Source organism: Anomalospiza imberbis, chromosome 7 (genome assembly GCF_031753505.1).
Source record: "Anomalospiza imberbis isolate Cuckoo-Finch-1a 21T00152 chromosome 7, ASM3175350v1, whole genome shotgun sequence".
Taxonomy (NCBI): domain Eukaryota; kingdom Metazoa; phylum Chordata; class Aves; order Passeriformes; family Viduidae; genus Anomalospiza; species Anomalospiza imberbis.
Window position 1 is genome coordinate 22,981,910 of NC_089687.1, and position 17,853 is coordinate 22,999,762.

At 36.4% G+C, this 17,853-nt stretch overlaps 1 protein-coding gene across 6 annotated transcripts in view; it reads left to right on the top strand.

The window, feature by feature from the left end:
* Window positions 1–16,159, top strand: part of OSBPL6 (oxysterol binding protein like 6) — a 90,423-nt gene extending 74,264 nt beyond the window's left edge. For 4 of the 6 annotated variants that reach the window (XM_068195989.1, XM_068195991.1, XM_068195987.1 and 1 more), the window contains 13 exons: window positions 915–1,045; window positions 3,104–3,211; window positions 5,548–5,685; window positions 6,541–6,628; window positions 6,827–7,080; window positions 9,253–9,390; window positions 9,715–9,778; window positions 10,370–10,448; window positions 11,697–11,841; window positions 12,944–13,088; window positions 14,049–14,175; window positions 14,719–14,841; window positions 15,756–16,159. In XM_068195989.1, the coding sequence (XP_068052090.1) occupies window positions 915–1,045; window positions 3,104–3,211; window positions 5,548–5,685; window positions 6,541–6,628; window positions 6,827–7,080; window positions 9,253–9,390; window positions 9,715–9,778; window positions 10,370–10,448; window positions 11,697–11,841; window positions 12,944–13,088; window positions 14,049–14,175; window positions 14,719–14,841; window positions 15,756–15,864 (1,649 nt within the window). In that variant the 3' untranslated portion in view covers window positions 15,865–16,159. The remainder of the gene's footprint in view (window positions 1–914; window positions 1,046–3,103; window positions 3,212–5,547; window positions 5,686–6,540; window positions 6,629–6,826; window positions 7,081–9,252; window positions 9,391–9,714; window positions 9,779–10,369; window positions 10,449–11,696; window positions 11,842–12,943; window positions 13,089–14,048; window positions 14,176–14,718; window positions 14,842–15,755) is intronic. The other 2 variants (XM_068195992.1, XM_068195990.1) reach the window with 1 other exon arrangement.
* Window positions 16,160–17,853: the final 1,694 nt, after the last annotated feature.

Here is a 17,853-nt window from a genome sequence, read left to right on the forward strand (position 1 = left end):
GCTTCTTTATTGCCCTCACTTAGTTATGGCCAGGGCATTCATCTACATTGGGTGATACTATATAAGAATTTTTAGCTGTTCAAGTGGCTTACACAAAGGCAGTATATATTATCCTTCTTATATTTTCCATGCATGTCATAAATGTAGAGATAAGTAAACTCTGAAATTGTTTTCCAAGTCTTCTGAACTGCTTTCTCCATTCTGTAAATAAGTGACTGAATTTGCAAACATCTTTTTTTCCTCAACAAAATGCATTATTTCTTCCCAAAGATAATTCAGAATGTAACTGCTGCACATAATCCTGTGAATTAATTTTTGTACAATGTTTTCTGTGTTAATGGAATCAATGGAAAAAGAGCTTATTACAGGAATGTACTTTTGAGTTGCAATTTTATTGCCAGTAAGTGAATGGTCCTACAAACTGAAAAATACCATTTTAGAAAGGTTTTCTTGTCAGTTTGCTGTTCTATAACAAGCATAGAAAAAATGTGAGACTGACATCTTAAAAAATTCAAAACCAGTTTAAAGACCAAGTAATCCTCTTTATTAGTACAATATTAAGTCTAGCAGAACTGATGTTTCTTTTACTATGAAAAGTACAAATAAAAACCAGTAAGAAAATAACACATATTGGACACAATTTTTCCAAATATGCACCTTTCCATATGTTCTGCTCCAAGAATATGCTCAGATGAGATATGTGTGAATATACATACAGCGCATTGCCATTGCAACCTGTAAGTGTTTGTACTTAATTTGTCATGGATTACTTGAAGTTCAGGCCCTTGTTTCAAATGTCCATTACTGTGGGATGGAAGTCTCACTCTCTGTCTATATTGCTGAAATATTGTGTGATGTCAGTGTGATTTCTGTAGCCAAGAAAATATCTGTTTTATTTCTTTCTTTTTGCTTAGTGCATTCTCTTTTGAAGTCTGCCTTTAACAGCATAGCTATAGAGAAGGAGAAGCTTAAACAGATTGTTTCAGAGCAGGATCTTACAGGCCACAATGCTCAAATAGCTCACCTCAGACAGTCCCTCTCTCAGGTACGTTCTTGATTTGATTTCAAGCACATCTATCTTGCCTGGTGCACTATTTCTTTTGTATTTTGGCCATTTCCTTTCACCTCAAAGGAGCCAAGAAAAAGCCAAGTTCTCAGCCAGAACTATGGCATATTCTGTTATGATGTAGATCTAACCTCACTGCATGTTGAGGTGAAGGATATCATTTGTGTAAGCATGTATCTGTTATGGTTTTCCAAAGTAAAGAAAAAGGATCAAATGTTTTTATCCAAATACTAGATGTCTTTCTTGGAGTTGTTCCAGCACAGCCAAGGGAATATTTTTGTTTTTGTAACTAAGTTTTTAATTTTGACCATATACTGTCAGGCTTGTTTTATATGTTCATGTCTCTAAATGCAAAAGGAATCCTGGGTTGCAATATAGTCACGGGTAAATTGCATTTCCAAATACAGACCTGTTAAGTCTCAGCATCTCTCCCACTTAAAGTAAAGGAAAAAATATAATTTGCTTTAGTGGGGGAGAAGAAATTAGCAACAATAAGTCCTCAGGTTGCTAAATAACTCAATTTTTCAAAATTCAAATTTCAAAATTTCATTCAGGTTGCTAAATGACTCAATTTTTCAAAATTCATTTGAAGCCTCAAAATCAAGGAAACTTAAAAGCATTTGCTGGATTGGTGTGGAGGACTACATCTGCATGAAGTATGAGCAGATGTTTAAAGACAAACCTTTCTATAGATGCAGATGCATATCATGTTATGCAGATTGATTTCTGTGCATTGTGATAAAAACGGGTTAGGAGCAAGAGGTAAGGGTAACCATTTCTGGTTATTGACACAAATTTATCTAAGACCTGTGGATATTTATTAGCAACTTGCATGAAATAGGGAATCATGTTTTCTTCTTGGTCCTGGCATCCAACGTTAGTTTAAAAGTCACTGTCACACATTAGTTCACAGTCTCAGTGGAGAGGAAGTGGAAAATTAACTGTGACTGGGTTTGTCCAGTCTCGTGACCAAGTTTGAGCTGTTGAAGAAGCTACTGTCAGGCTGCTGTTAGTCATTACCTTCCCTCTCTGAGGGATGTCAACTAGGAACATGCCCAGACCATTTCAGAACAAAGCAAAATTGGGTAATTTAAACTGTTCAGTGATGGTTTAAGCTCACCTATTTTCCTTTGGTCTTCTTTGTTTTAGTACATTTGTGCAATCTATTCCTCAATCTGCACTAGGGAGAGACAGAAGAAGGTTCTTACTCCATTGTAACAATCCTTTTCTACTGAAACAAAATGTCTCTCTGTTCTTCTTTTCTATAATCCTCAGTGCTGGGGATATATTAAAGGTTAAGTCAGCCATATTCTAGATATGTAGCATATTATACTTCTGCATTTCAGAATCTTGCACACTAGTCTTTCCAAGCAACAGATAATACATTATATATGCACCCAAATTTATAATCTAGGTTGGACTTTAAAATAGAAGAAAAATCAGCAGATACCAGACACCAGTGGGATTCTGTTGGTATTTGTGTCACTAGTTTGAAATAAGTACAAAGGCAAACTTATAAAATTGATCTGGGTGGGTAGACAATGATACTAGCAATTATGTTGGTTTTACTGGAAAAGAAGCAATTTCTGTTTGCAGCCTCTGAGTACTGATAACCTTGACTCAGAAGAGGCTGTTTAGTTGTAAACCAACAATTGCCTCTTGGGGCATTTTGTGGGTAGTTCCCATGTATTGTTCTGCAGTTTCACTCTTTGTTGCTGCATTCACTCCCCATTTCCATAATGTACATAACCCACCAGTACACCTGCCAAAGAGCTCTCTGAAGAACTGAGGTAGAAAGCCAGTGTTGCACTGTGGGAGAACATCTGTCCCCCTGTCTCCTGAAAAACAGTGAAGGCAATGTAACCAAAGATGAAATCTTTGAGAGGATCTCAAAATAAGTATGTCCCTATAAATGAAAGAAAAGAGGTTCTGTGATTTTTTAGGAAATTGCTGGAAAGAAGCTTTTTTTCTTCTTTTTTTTTTTTTTTTAATGTCTACATTTTAATTTTAAATGAAATGTGCAATTTTTATTTTAAGGCTCTCAACCAGAATGCTGAACTAAGGAGTCGCTTGAACAGAATACATTCAGAATCTGTTATTTGTGATCAGGTTGTCAGTGTAAATATTATCCCTAGTCCTGATGAGGTAAGACTTTGGCCTTTAATGGATTTAGAGTACAACAAACCTTGCTAATTCTCACTAAATAGCTGAAACACACCTAAAAATTTAGTGAATTTTTCAGATTGGCAAATGTTCAATCATAGAAAAAGTCAGGTTATATTTCCTTACCTACAATAAAACTTCAGTCTTTTGTTTTCCATACGTCAGACATGAAAGAACTCAGCTTAGTCTCTTTAGTGGAACAGAGAAGGACTCCAGTTTTGGAATATTAATTGTTGACTGTGGGAATTAGTGAGGTTTTACTGCATTTGAATGTATCACACAGTAGGTAACCAATTCTCTTAGTTTCTTGCCAAATCAACAGAACAATTAATTATTTAATGGCCTGATTTTGAAAGTGTCTAAAGGGCCTCACATTTAGAATCTTGAGTGGTACTGTTAAAATCAAAAGGTTCAGTCCATGAACTAAGCACTGCACTAATATTTTTTGCAACATCTAATTTTTCTTGTTTTGCTTTCCTTAGTCAACAGATTAACAAACATTTGTATTAATAACGGTGAGCTTCCCTCGTGACAAATCTGGATTTGTGGACTATATTATATTACAATTAGTATTGTCACTTTGGCAAACATTCTGCTTGCATTTTACAAAAATGTTTTTGATTTGTCATTTCCACTATTTTTTTTTCTATGCATATGCCATATCAGTTAACATAGTCTTGTCTCCTAGTTATTTCTGGCAACAAGCAAAAAAGGTAAAATTGTTTTTGTTTATTTGCTTTCTGAAAATGTCTGAACAATTTTTCCAAGAATCCAACATGTTGGAGGCAAGCAACAGAACATAGAAGTGAAATGGTGCCACAGCACAGCAATCTACAGTGAAGTTCTGGGCATGACCTTCTCTTCTGTTCTGTATTTTTTGTTAGTTAGCTGTTCCTTTTTCATTTGTTCATCGTTGTCTTGGTAGAAGTAAGCCTGACTGAAGAAATTTTTTAAAGTTTTCAGATCTCTCATTCACTTAACTTATTTGTTTTACATATATGTCTATAATCTTGCAGAACATAGATAATGCCTGTGTGAGGGTCTTTTTCAGGTAGGAGCATGTGTATTTTTCCAAGTCCCTCTAGTTTACGTGAAAGCTCAAAATTTTGGTCACTTCCTGTTATGATTATGGTTAAATGAGCCTCTGTTTTCATTATAAACAAGCATCAAGCATCACAATCCATCTACAATCTTATCAGACCTAATGAAAAAAAATTGGGTTTTGACCTCTTGGCTTGTTTTGCTTTTTTGGGATGTTTTGTTAGTGCTTCTTGAGGTTACTGTATAGAATAATTCTACAGAATTAAGATGTCAACAAAACCACATGCAGGAGTTCTGGAATAAGATTATAAGGGGGATTGTGTTGCAATCTGAAGAGTTATCCATGTTTAAAAGGGCTTCAGTAGTTTCATCTGTATTATCTCCCAGGAGCAACATGCTGTATGAATTAAGGGATTAAGTCCAAGATCTATCTCCCTCCACAGCAACAGATCCTGTGGTAAAATGGTACAGGGAGAGCATCTTAATTTTTTCTCAATGTGATAGCCTGCAGGGTAACACTGATCTGGTGTTCCACCCATCACTAGCAGGAAGAGGAGGTTCTATTTCACTGTTTTAGCCTGCTGCAATACTGACATCAACATAGCACAGTTTTGAATCCTTGACTTTGCGGTTGCATTTCTTTATAATAAACTGTAGAGAGTTCATTTATTTTGGTAGTATTGGGTCACTGTTAATGGCATAATGCAAATGAGATTTGGAGTATAAACATAGAATAAAAGCCCATAAAAATACATATTATAGCTATCTACCTAAATATTCAGGCATTTCAAACATTGTTACTAAACTGGTTCACAAGGTCATTTATTTGGAAAGTAACTTATAACTCCCAGATCTTATAAATCTTTATAATTAAATTTTAGTTATTTCAAAACTAGCTCCCAGTGATGTAATTTGTTATTACTAGAGGCGATTTAATCTGAAATTCATGGTTGAACGTGTCTGACACAATCCAGCTATTGTCCACAAAATCAATCCTCTGCATAGAGAACTAGATCTGCAATTTCATGCTGTTAAAACTTGGCAGTAGATGCTGGGCAGGCCTCAAATGAAGACATGTATCTCACTGTTCAAAATACACTTTATTTTGTCATCCTCAGTGTCATCTGTTAGGTACACACAAAGTCCTGCTAAAATGCTGTCTTTGTTTTCTGTGCTTGTATTTGGCATAGAAATCTTATTCAGGTGATTTACCCCTTCTAAACATATTTCTTTAATATTAGAAATAATACTTTTGCTTTTCTGTGCTTTATTTACAGGCGGGTGAACAAATTCATGTCAGTTTGCCACTGTCTCAGCAAGTTTCTAATGAAAGCAGGCTCTCTATGTCTGAATCTGTTTCAGAGTTCTTTGATGCACAGGAAGTGCTTCTATCTGCCAGCTCATCAGAAAACGAGGTAGGCTGTGACAGCATGTGGCAGCTCTGCTGCTGGACAGAGTTAGGTAGTGCTACCACTAGTGAATTTTTTTTTATGTTTAGTAATGCTACTTAGAATAAAAAGGTATAAAAATTGGTAAAGTGTAGATAAACAAACCTGAGATCACATAAAGAGGTGCAGGAGTTCCCTGAAGTGTAAAACTGAGTTGTTAGTTGTGTCAGTAATTTATGTTCAGTACATGTCCTTTCCAGGCTATGGCAGTTCCACCTAAGGATGACATAGACAGTTACTGCTGACTCTGCAGTCAATTAAATTTAGATTTTCAAATATTCTTTAAAAATCTTCTACTACATATGTATATAAAATTATTCTCTGTAATAAGAGAAATAGACAAAAAAGTAATATTTCTTGAAAAAACAGTTGTGTAAAACAAATTTTAAAAATATTCTTAATTCTGATGAGATTCTTGCTTTGCAAAATGATAGTTCGATGTTGATTTAATTTGTTTGCTGAAACGTAAGTCACGTTTTGTTGTTTGGTTCTTTATAAATAGCACAAATCTGACTAACTCTTCTCACCTCCCATCCCTAGCGCATTGTGTTATCAATTTTTGATCTTATTTGAAGCCACCTTTTGCAGATGTCATGTCTGTATTTGGATAATAAGGAATTCAGAAAAGTGAGCACAATGTAGCACTTTGTTTTGACAACATTGGCACTATGGACAGATTGAAACATTCAGTTCATTTAGCTAATAGTTCTAATTGGATAGAGGTTGGTTTTTTTAATATTTGTGCTTCAATTAACTTTCTGTCTGTTTTGTCAGTATATTTTATATGTATTTGAGTTAATGGATATTTTATTTATGTTTTAGGCTTCTGATGATGAATCTTATATCAGTGATGTGAGTGACAATATATCTGAGGACAACACCAGTGTTGCGGACAACATTTCTCGGCAAAGTATACTGTGTTTCAAACTTTGGGAAATTACGTTGGTTATGTTCATGTACCAGAATTACTGCATGTCAATACAAGACCAACTCAGCTGAAAACAATGAAGTTGGGCTTGCTTGTTCTGGCAGTGATTTGGTTGAATGGAGAACTCTGTTTTTCTTAGTCTGGTGCTTTCTTATAACAATATTTTTCTTCCCTTCCCAGTTCTTAATGGTGAGCTGACGGGAGGTGCATTCAGAAATGGACGGAGGACTTGTCTCCCAGCTCCCAGCCCGGACACCAGTAACATCAATCTGTGGAATATTTTGAGAAATAACATTGGCAAAGATCTTTCCAAAGTTTCCATGCCAGTTGAGCTAAATGAACCTCTGAATACCTTGCAACATCTTTGTGAAGAGCTGGAATACAGTGAACTCTTGGACAAGGCTGCTGAAACAGATAACCCTTATGAACGCATGGTAATGCATTTAATGTAGCACTTCTGTCTGTGTTAAAAAGGGAGCTGTTGAGTGGGGTCTATGTAGGGTCTTCTCTTTTCCCTCCTGGTGACAGACAACAGCCCTCCCTGCTGGGTCAGAAAAGTGTTGTGAACAGTTACAGGTGGTAGGTTTGATCTGAACAAGGCTGTGGGATTTTTCTTGACCTCAAACTAAGTCCTGCAGTTGTAACTCATTTATTTAAGACTGATCTCATGCTCTATGACTGTAATTGTAGGCATTGGCAGTTTCTAGCTCTGTAGCATCCTTTCCTGGCTTTTAATGATCAAATCCAGCAGCCTTCAAGAGTTAATCAAGTCTGTGGCTGCCTTATGATCAATATAGGTGTGAATAAGATGTCCTCCCGGGCAATTTCTAAGAGAGAAGTTTCAAAACACCAGAACAAAGTTTGCCTGGGCAGCCTGACTTCAGCTCCCCTGTAATTCTATTTTGTTTTTTTTACTGACAGCCAACAGCCTGTGCTCAGCTCTCAGGGTGCCTTGTTCTGTCATGTCTCCTTTTCCTCAGAAGACGCAGGGAAAGGCTGTAAGAGAAAGTTGGCAGCATTGTTGCTGAACATATCTGCTGTTCCCTGGTAGGGGTTGGCAGCACTGTGGATAACTGGGAGAAGAGAGGTTGCCTTTGGTGTTAGACAGTCGCACACTCAAGTCCCTGAACTGCTGTGTTTACAAGGCCTTCAGGAGAGTGAGGCATCCTAAACACTGAAGAAGTTAAACCTATCTTGAGAAAAGGAGTTGAATTATTCACCATCACATTTTGTTTTCATACAAGACTCAGGAGGTGATCATAGCGGGTCCCTTCCAACTCAGAGCATTCTGTGATTCTGTCCCTCACAAAAGGAGGGGGATTCTGTAAGGAGTGGGCAGGGCTGTAAGGAGTAAAGCAGACTGATTGCTGCCTATGTTGAAAAGTTTGGAAGGTCAGTATTGAAGTAGTAAGGAGAATTCAGGAAGAAAAAGCCATGGTGCGACTGAAAGCTTTCTTGGAAATGTGGATTCAATCCCCTTCTCTGCTGCAGATGTCTACTGCAGTACTTGGGAGTACAAGCCAAACTTTTAAACAGCTCCTCTAAAAATGCAAACTGCACCTGAGCTGAGGCATATGGGACTACTTGGAAAAAAACTGAATACCCAAAGCTTGTGGCTCTGTATCAAGGATAGTAAACGCCTTCATTTCTCTGCAGTGTCTTATAGTTATATTGAAAAGGAAGTTGAAATTAATCTGAAAACAGTTTTAGAAAAATTAAAGCTTTTACTGTTGAAGAAAAGCTTGTGAAAACAGTGTTAATTTTATTGAGGCTGTATTTCTGAATAATACAAAATGAATAGAGAATGGAGCACCCATTACACAGTGGGAAGAAAACAAAGCACATAAAACCTCACATGAGGGCTGTGTCTTCACTAGCAAGAGGAGAGGGAAACCTGGTTAAGATTTGCCCCACTGGTAGCATATTGCCAATGGCTGACTCATTTTTATCCCTGTATTGTTTTTCTGAAGTTTTGTTTGGACTTCTGACTGGCTGATGTGATTTTTTTTTAAACTCCACAAATGTGACCTATAAACTAAATAACCATGGCATGCCACTTCACTTATTACTCCCTGTCAGGCCTAGCTGAGAGATTATTAAATTGTGGTTGTACATATAGACAAGGGGGCTGGCTGTTAAGGCTGCATATGTATGGAAGATTTGGAGATAACTCTGGACTAAGGACATCCTAAGTGGGAACTGTTTATGTTTGACACTAAATAAAATAGTTCCTATAGGAAAATAGTATGTGATCTTGTAATTAGAAGTTGTTACATAATATTTATTCGGGGGAAGAAGGACTAGAGCTGGGTCTGTTTTAGGTCACTAATGATAAGTCTGGTCAAAGGCAAAAAAACTGTGTCATGTGCAGGTTGTCATTTTAAGGGAGTATTGAAAAACTGAATGAGGCCATGAAGAAAAAGATACTGTATCAACAGATAAAATAAAGTTTATACTGGTTCTGGCTGGGATGCATGGCTTCAGTCTCAGGCATGCTTCATTAATCCAGTTGTCACTGAGCAAAATGAGTTGTGTGGTACCACACAGTGATGGCACATACACAAGAATGTCTGCCTATTCTCATGTCCTGGTCTGTATTTTTACAGGTTCTCATAGCTGCCTTTGCAGCATCAGGCTATGCCTCTACGTACTTTAGAGCAGGAAGCAAGCCATTTAACCCAGTGCTTGGTGAAACTTATGAATGTATTAGAGAAGACAAAGGATTTCGATTTTTCTCAGAGCAGGTAAACCTTGTTTCTAGATAGACTCTCCTGCTTAGATTTCTATTTTTTCTTCATTTTATAGAATAATCCCATTTTTTCTTTCTACTTAGAAAGGTTTGCTTTCTTAGAATTAAATAAATATTGTTAATATGAGTGGATTTCATTAAAGGCTAGAAGGAATACATCTTTATAGTAATCACTAGGAACTGTTTTAAGTACAATCACTTGAGTTGTATCTGTTTTCATAGCAACATGAGCTATTTAGTATTTTCATATTGCAATAAAAATTGTACTGTTTTAGGAATGAAAGTTAAATGTTTTTGACTCAACCAAACTGTGTTTCAGGTTAGCCACCATCCTCCCATTTCAGCCTGTCACTGTGAATCGAAAAACTTCGTGTTTTGGCAAGGTATACTTTTTAATTCAAAAGCATAACTCCTTTTTTATTGTCAAGTAAAAACTTTGTAAAAGCTGAGCTTTGCATTTGGAACTTACTCAGAATTTCTATACCTATTATTTTGAAGTGACGTATTATAAACTGATGATCTATTTTACTCCAAATTCTCATTAACAGCGAGCAAACATGCTACAACTTCCCCTGTCACTTGCTGCCTGTTCATACTCTCCCATTTAAAAGGTTTTTACCAATAAAATTACTATTTCTTACAAACACAAGCAGTTCTTTTTACAGTTGAAAAAATTACTCTTTCTTTCCTTGTACCTACTGGTGTATGTCTTTAATTTGTATTGAATGTTTGCACAAGACGTTTGACAATCATGCAGCACAGACAAAATTCTTAATTAAACTTATATTTAGTTTTTCTGACCTAATGTAATTTTCTAGTATTCTTTGTTGTTAATATTTTCATGGCAAATTCATGCTATCTACTGCCCTGTAGAATTGGGTAGTCCAGTATAGATGATCTGGTGCCACACAGATCAGTGCAAGGGGGAGACCTTGGTAATTTCAATTTTTTAAGTATTTCACTATTATATTCAGATATCAGGTGGAAAAACAAATTCTGGGGGAAATCAATGGAAATTCTGCCTGTTGGGACCTTGAATGTGACTCTTCCAAAGTAAGCTACTCTCCTCTTGTTTTCAACCTTGGGTGCACTCCAGTCTGTGCTGCCTTGTGAATGGGTTGGGGTAAGCAGACATCATGTGGATTGTACTGGTGAGAGTTGGTGCCCAGCTCTAATCTCTCCTTAGTGTTCAGGTGGGGCTACTGGAATATTTTTGAGCCTGAAGATCCATTTTTGGTTTTGGAAGAAAAATATACACTCTAGAATGTGATGGAGAGAAGGGGATAGAAATGTTTTGGGAGTGAGAACCCATGTTTTATATGTGCAGCAGTGATGAGCTGTTCAGAACAAGGCTGCAATGCAGGACTGTCAGCAGCTGGTGCTGTCCTAAGACTCTCAGTCCTAAGGCTGCTGAGTGTTCCCTCAGAACAACCAGACCATGAAAGGTCTTTTTTCAAAATGTGGATAAAATAAAGTATATTCTTCATTCTTTGTATGAAGATGGTTTGGCAGAGTAATGAGAAGCAGTAGCTTCACCACCAGTGAGACTAGTTGCAGCTTGTAAATCCTAAGAATATGCAAGGAGTGGGTACTTTAAATATGTTTTCTGGTTTTATTGTGGTGTTCTTGCTCCTGTACCTTGCAGCCAGCCTTTTTTCTACCTCTACCAGTATAGCATCACTTCACCTATTTATCCATCTCATAAAATTGAAGTAAATGCACTCTGGAGCAGCTTTGTCTTTTGTCTGCATGCCTTCCCCTAAACTCTGAAGGAGAATATGCTTTGCATAATAGAATTCTCTGGTTTTATTCTCTTGTCTGATGTTAGAGATGCAACTGCATAGTTGTTACAAAGGCAAAGGGATGATGTGCCAGTGTGTTCCTGGCTCCCTACTTCCTTTCCTTGATCTCCTTCTCATATTTATTTTGTTCTATTTGTGATTTAGATACATTTTCTGCTTATAGTCTCAATTCAGCGTTATGTTGATCTTTGGGTCACTGTCCTGCCCCTATGGGAATTGTGGTCAAAGCACTTCATGCTCTGAGGACAATGAATAGGCCATGCAGAGCTTCAGTGTGTTTATTTGTGGTTTATAGCACTTTTCTGTAGTTCTGTGCCCTGGAGCTTAGGTGAGCTTCTCTAAGGAGGATTAGTGATGTAACCAGATACAGGACTTTGTCATCTGTGCTGATGTTTTTGGGCAATGTGGTTTGTTTTTACAATAAAGGAGCAATGTTTTACTTCTTTGTCAGTGATGATGATGAATAGATGTTACCAACTACTTCTTAATCTGTTCTTAGGTATGGAGATTACTATGTCTGGAACAAAGTCACTACTTGCATACATAATATTCTTAGTGGAAGGAGATGGATAGAGCACTATGGAGAGATAACTATCAGAAACACAAAAAGCAGTGTTTGTATTTGTAAACTCACTTTTGTCAAGGTAACATATGGATGTTAATATATATCTTATATTCATATAACTGTGTAATTTAAGGGTACATCAAACTGTTTCTTCACTATTCCTGAAGTCCTTTTTCCACATTTTATCTTTTATTCCTTTTATCAGTATTCATAAAATGCAAATTGTCAAATGAGAATGCTATGTCAATTAGTATGATTCTATTCCACTGAACATTTGAGATCAGTGTGTTCCATTGCTGCATAGCTGTGTGCTCTTGCTGGTTTCTGATTAAGAATGAAATGTCAATTTTTTTTTTATATTAACACAACGAAAACACAAAGTCACTGTACAGTACCATGCCATTTTGCTTCTCCTTCTACTAGAATTTGTCAGTCAATATTTTATCTCTTTACATTATGTATTGCTGCTTTGGTTAATATCCAGGCAAGGACCATATATAAAAATAGAAGTTTATATAGCTATGTTACTCTCAAGTATTTTCCCTAAAAATAAATTTGTCTTCACATTGCAACAAAAGACATCGATACCATTTTAGTGTTAGCAATGGGGTATTAACATGAATCTGAAATTTGTGTTTTGTTGGATAATCTGAGAATGGACAACTGGCTCTTGGATGAAGGTGTAAAAGCTAAATGTGTCTAAGAAAAGCAGAACAGAGAAACAGAAAGAAACAACACGTAATACTGGCTGAATGTTTTCCCTGCTGCATACAGTAGTGTTCAGCACTCATGAAAGGATTCCCATACAAGTACAGGTATATTCAGTACCTCCTCATGTAGGAAGAGGAGTGTTAGCTGGCTCTGACAGGCAAAGGGTCATTTTTGCAGAATTGTGTGGGATTTGGGTTAATGAATGACAATGTAGTTCCCAGATGTGCAGTTAATTTAAATGCTTTTATGTCAAAACCACATTGCAAATTATGCAGTGTTTCTCCTGTACTAAATGTTAGTGTTAGGACCATATGATTTTTGAATTCTGGTATTCTTAGTTCCAGGTGAGCCGCTCCAACACCGAATTTGGACAGTTGGTGCCACGTGCCAAGATAGATTCATTATGTGTATTGGTACAATGGGTTGTTGGAAAAACAGTGTGAGCTAGTAATTCTTGGTTAAACTTGCAGGTGAACTACTGGAATTCAAATGTAAATGAGGTCCAGGGTGTTGTGATAGATCAAGAAGGGAAGGTGGTTCACCGTCTTTTTGGAAAGTGGCATGAAGGCCTCTATTGTGGGGTTGCACCTTCAGCCAAATGCATATGGAGGCCAGGTAAGAAGCTTGTAAAAATTTCTGGAAGGTGTGAAGCTGTTTTAGCCTACATTTTAAATACAAAAAAAATAATACTAGAGTAATTACAATCCCTGTCTAGACAAACAACAATTTGCATGGGTGTATAATAATGGTAAATGGAAATGTTCTTACAGGGCATAATCTTTCACATCTCAGTCTGACTCCTGGTCAGATGTGCTAGGACCTTGGGGTCAACAGAACAATAAAATTAAGAAAAAAATTGGGCATCTGAGTTGGCCTGTCTGCATTCTGACAGAGAGCAGGGTAGCTTTTCTGGATTCACAAAATAATTGTTTATTGAGTTTGTTGTCCTAATGCTTTATTAGCCTAAAGGATTGATCTTCAGAGATGGTGAACACCTGGGACTTTCAGGATCTGATTTCAACTTCCTGCTTGCTTAAAGGCCTGAGGCTGAATTAGTCATCCTGTGCACCTGTATCTTTCATACATGCATTATCCAGGAATTATTGTTCTTAGAATTTTAAATCCTACTTTGTATTTTTGGTATTTTGAACCCTACTGTCTGTTCTGACTTCTTGTAGTGTTGAATCAGTCTGTGAGTGTGTGCTAAGTTCCAAAATGAACTCCAAAGATCAGCTGAGGTTAGGTTTTAGACAGACATTTGATAGACCCACTTTCTGGGGAACAGGAAACTGTTTTTAATTTAAAAAGCTTGAAAACATTAGTTTTTATTTAAAATGGGAGGAAGATCATAAAAGCTTTGAGTCTATTAACATGTGATTACAATCTCTGCAGGATAAACAGTTGATATTAATATTTAGTGAATTTTGTTTCACTTAGAGAATAGCTTTTGATGCTTTTTAACTGTAAGAGTAAAATATATGAACTATTTTTCTGTTAAAAGTTTATAAATGAAGAAATCTCTTGCATATTTAGAGTAATAGCTTAAAAGCTTTTTTCTTTGTCTTATGTGTTCAGGCTCCATGCCAACCAATTACGAGCGTTATTATGGCTTCACAAGGTTTGCTATTGAGCTCAATGAATTAGATCCTTTACTGAAAGATCTTCTTCCTGCAACAGATGCACGATTCAGGCCAGATCAAAGGCAAGAATGCTTATTTATATATTTAATATTTGGTGGGCTCAAGGCTGAGTTTGGTTGAGTCTTGAATTTTGTCTGTATCTTCACTGCAATCTGAATTAAGCTGTGGAAGATTCTGCTAGTAGAGAAGATAGTCAGTATTGCACTCAAATTTCTGTTTAACCCAGCTGAGGGAAATCAGAAAGCTTTTTGTTGATGCCATACAGCTATAGTGCAACCTTGGGGCAGATTTCTCATGACAAACTGGAAAACAGGGTCTGAAATGCCGTGCACTTCTGCTGTGGATAGAAGCAACACTAATTCCCTCCAAAGTCTCAGTTCACAGTCCTTCAGTGTTTGTGATATGCTGAAGTTGCTGAACAAAGTGAGTTCCTGAGGCTGTAGGTCAGGTACACGTAGCTGGGGAGTTGCGTCTCAGGCTGGATCTGAAAGTACAACACTGACAACACACTTGGCTTCTGCTTGCCTTTTGTGATGTTTGGTGCTGGAAAATCCCTTGGACTAAACACTGTGTGATTGCTATACAGCCTGCTGTTATTCCTACAGGCTTCTGGAGGAAGGAAATATAGAAGCAGCAGCATCTGAGAAACAAAGAATAGAGGAACTCCAGAGAGCTCGGAGGCGGTACATGGAAGAAAACGGCATTGAATATGTACCCAAGTTTTTTAAGTGAGTCTTTTCATTTGAGTAGTAAGTCTCTGTTTTCCATCGTTTAACTGGATTAAGTACTACAAGAATTACCACCAACACAGACTGATAATCAGGAAAGCATGGAAATTTGCAGTTTTAAGTAAGGTAGTAAGATATCTGATACCTGCTTCTCTGAAGCAATTTTTACACAGGTAAACTTCATAATTGAATGATCATTTTCTCATAATGGGCCTCAGCTATACAAGCCTTCTCTGAAGTGGAATTAGAAGTATAATATTAGGATCTAAGATTTAAGTAGGGGCATTTTAAAGTCATTGCATAGACAAGGAATACTGTGTGACCTGAACAGCAACATCATACATATATATAACATGTATATGTATACATTTAAAATGCATTTATTTTTGAATGAAGGTGTTTCTTTATTGGCTGTTTTTTAATTAAGCATTCTTCTGAAACAAGGAATAGTCATGCCAAATAGCCTCATGTCTAACGTGGGGAATCAAAAGTGAAAAGACTGAATGTGCGTGATGCAGTTGTAGCATAATATAAGCAAAATGCAGAGACAAAAAATAAATGGTTAAAGGCTTACATTCTGTAAGCTATATCTTCTGCATAATCCTCCTCATATAATCAGAATCTGTAGTGAACAAAAGGATTTTAGGTGGCTCTAAGACCTGCTCTTACAGATCAAACAACAGATTTTCAGTCTCGGCTGTCTTCTCTGTCTTCTGCTTTTGATAAAGGTAGAGGTTGATTTTTATTTTTAAATTCCTGTCTGTTCTTGTGTCCTTTAGAAATATGAAATTTGATTTAATATTGCATTAGAACAGAGAAGTGTGGAATTTGATTTTATATAGCATAAGAACAACATTTAAGGTAAAAACTTTTTTCATCTCTTTATCTCTCTTTTTTTTTTTTCCTTTCTACAGAAAAGTTATTGACGCTAATCAAAGAGAAGCCTGGGTTACCAATGAAACCTACTGGGAACTGCGAAAGGATCCTGGCTTTAGTAAAGTAGACATTCCTGTACTCTGGTAAACTGAGAATGTAGACCTAGTAAACATATCACTCTGAAGAAAAAAAATAACTATGCACAATATGTTTCTTGTGGTGGTTTGTGGGTCTACAGAAAAACCATATCATATGCATTTCTATTCATCTTTATAACGGACTTTTGGAACTGCATTAGACCAGGCCCCTGACCACTTCTGGATCTTTCTAATTTTGCAGCAGCCATCAAAACTAAAAAAAAAAAAAAAAAAAAAGAAAAAAGAAAAAAAAGGAAACAGAAACCTTTTAAAGTTTCATACGCTGAAAATTCAGAAATAAAGAAGCTGATGAGATGTCCAAAGTCACTTGGAAGAGGTGGTAAGCGCAAAACTGCAACCGGTGCTTTAAACAGACATTAAGAGTAATACAATTAAAAAAAAAAAAAAAAAAAAAAAAAGAGAAAAAATTCCATTTTGTTTCAACTATTTTTGTTAAAAACTCTTGGGTCACAACACTGTCATTTCTGGCTTCAGGTTAGTCCTTTGGTGTGATGTGCTTGGACTGGCCTTTGTCAAAAAGATATGCTTTTCTGGAAGCTGTTCCCATTCATATGCCATTGTTCATGCCTTAACAAAATATGAAGATGTACATTAAGTAATTTTAAAATATCTATGCTTAGGCTTGTGTGAAGGGCAGATTTTTAAAGCTCTAGAATTTTATCACAATATAAATACTGGAAGACCTGCATTATTTGAAATCAAAAGATAACCAAACATCTAACTGTATTTCAGAGGTATGAGACCTACTGTACATGCTTTAGCTTTGGGATGCTGACTGTATAATCAGACTGAAAAGAAACTGCTAGCTGGTTGAATTTCAATTTTGATAAATGCATATGAGTTGTTAGTCAGAAAGTTCATATTCTAAATGACTGATGCTGAGATGCAGTCATCACATTTAATACTGGCCGGACATAGACCTCTCAGTGAATCTCATTTTCCCATAAGTGTTTATACAATTAGAAATCCCTGAAGCTTTGCAACTGTGTTAAAAGCACAGAAAGATTTTATGTGAAGGTCTCTGGCTTCTCTCTAGAAGCGAGATAGTACTGTAAAAGCAACTGTTTTCTGCCACACACACTGTTTATTTTCCTGTCTCTGTTTTTTCCCCATCCACTTTTCTTATCTGAAATTATGTTTGAGAGTATGGCAGAGGCTCCCATGTGTTATAGCTAACAACTTCTACTTTTGTTGCCAAAACAGCTTTTGTGCAAAATATACTTTACATTTTTTCATAAAGTGGTTCTATATTTTTTTATTAAAAACAAGTCTCAAATGTGTTGCTAAGCCTCAGTTAATATGAGTGGGAGAAGACTTGGCACTTTCTGTTTAAAAATCTCTGAAACATTAAACAGTAGGAGGGCAGATCTTAATAAAAGAAAAAAAAAAAGTAATTTATTAGATAAGAGCTACATTCCATATGGTATGATCTAGTCTTCCATTTGTGCATGTGTTTCACATCCCACCACTGGTGATAGGTTAGATTTCATGCACAGACTCTGTATTCCTTTCTGCCCATACATAACATACAATTTTTCTATTTAAGATTGATTCAGTCCTGAGATCAAAAATAAAATTACTAGACAGGTATGTGATCTGCCAGCAGAGCTGCTTGAACAGTTGTCAGTGCATTACCACACATCCCCAGCTCTCAGCCTGCTTCTTCCTTGTTCCGAGTCAGGTCCCTGTACAACTGAGATTACTTTGGTTATTTAATATTCATTTAGACCTCCCTGTTGATTGTATAGCAAAGTAACTAGCAGGGCAACTAGCTGCTAATCAGTTCCAATTCCTTCGCATACTTCTGTTATCAGAAAGAACTATGAAAACCTACAGAAAATATTAAGCAGACTTTTTATGAATTGAGAATGCGCATGAATTTTTAATAAAATTTTGGTATAAAAATCCCTGTGTAGATTAATGGGATTTCTTCCAAAGAAAATTTTAAGTTATTCAAATAATGTTATCTTTCTCTTTC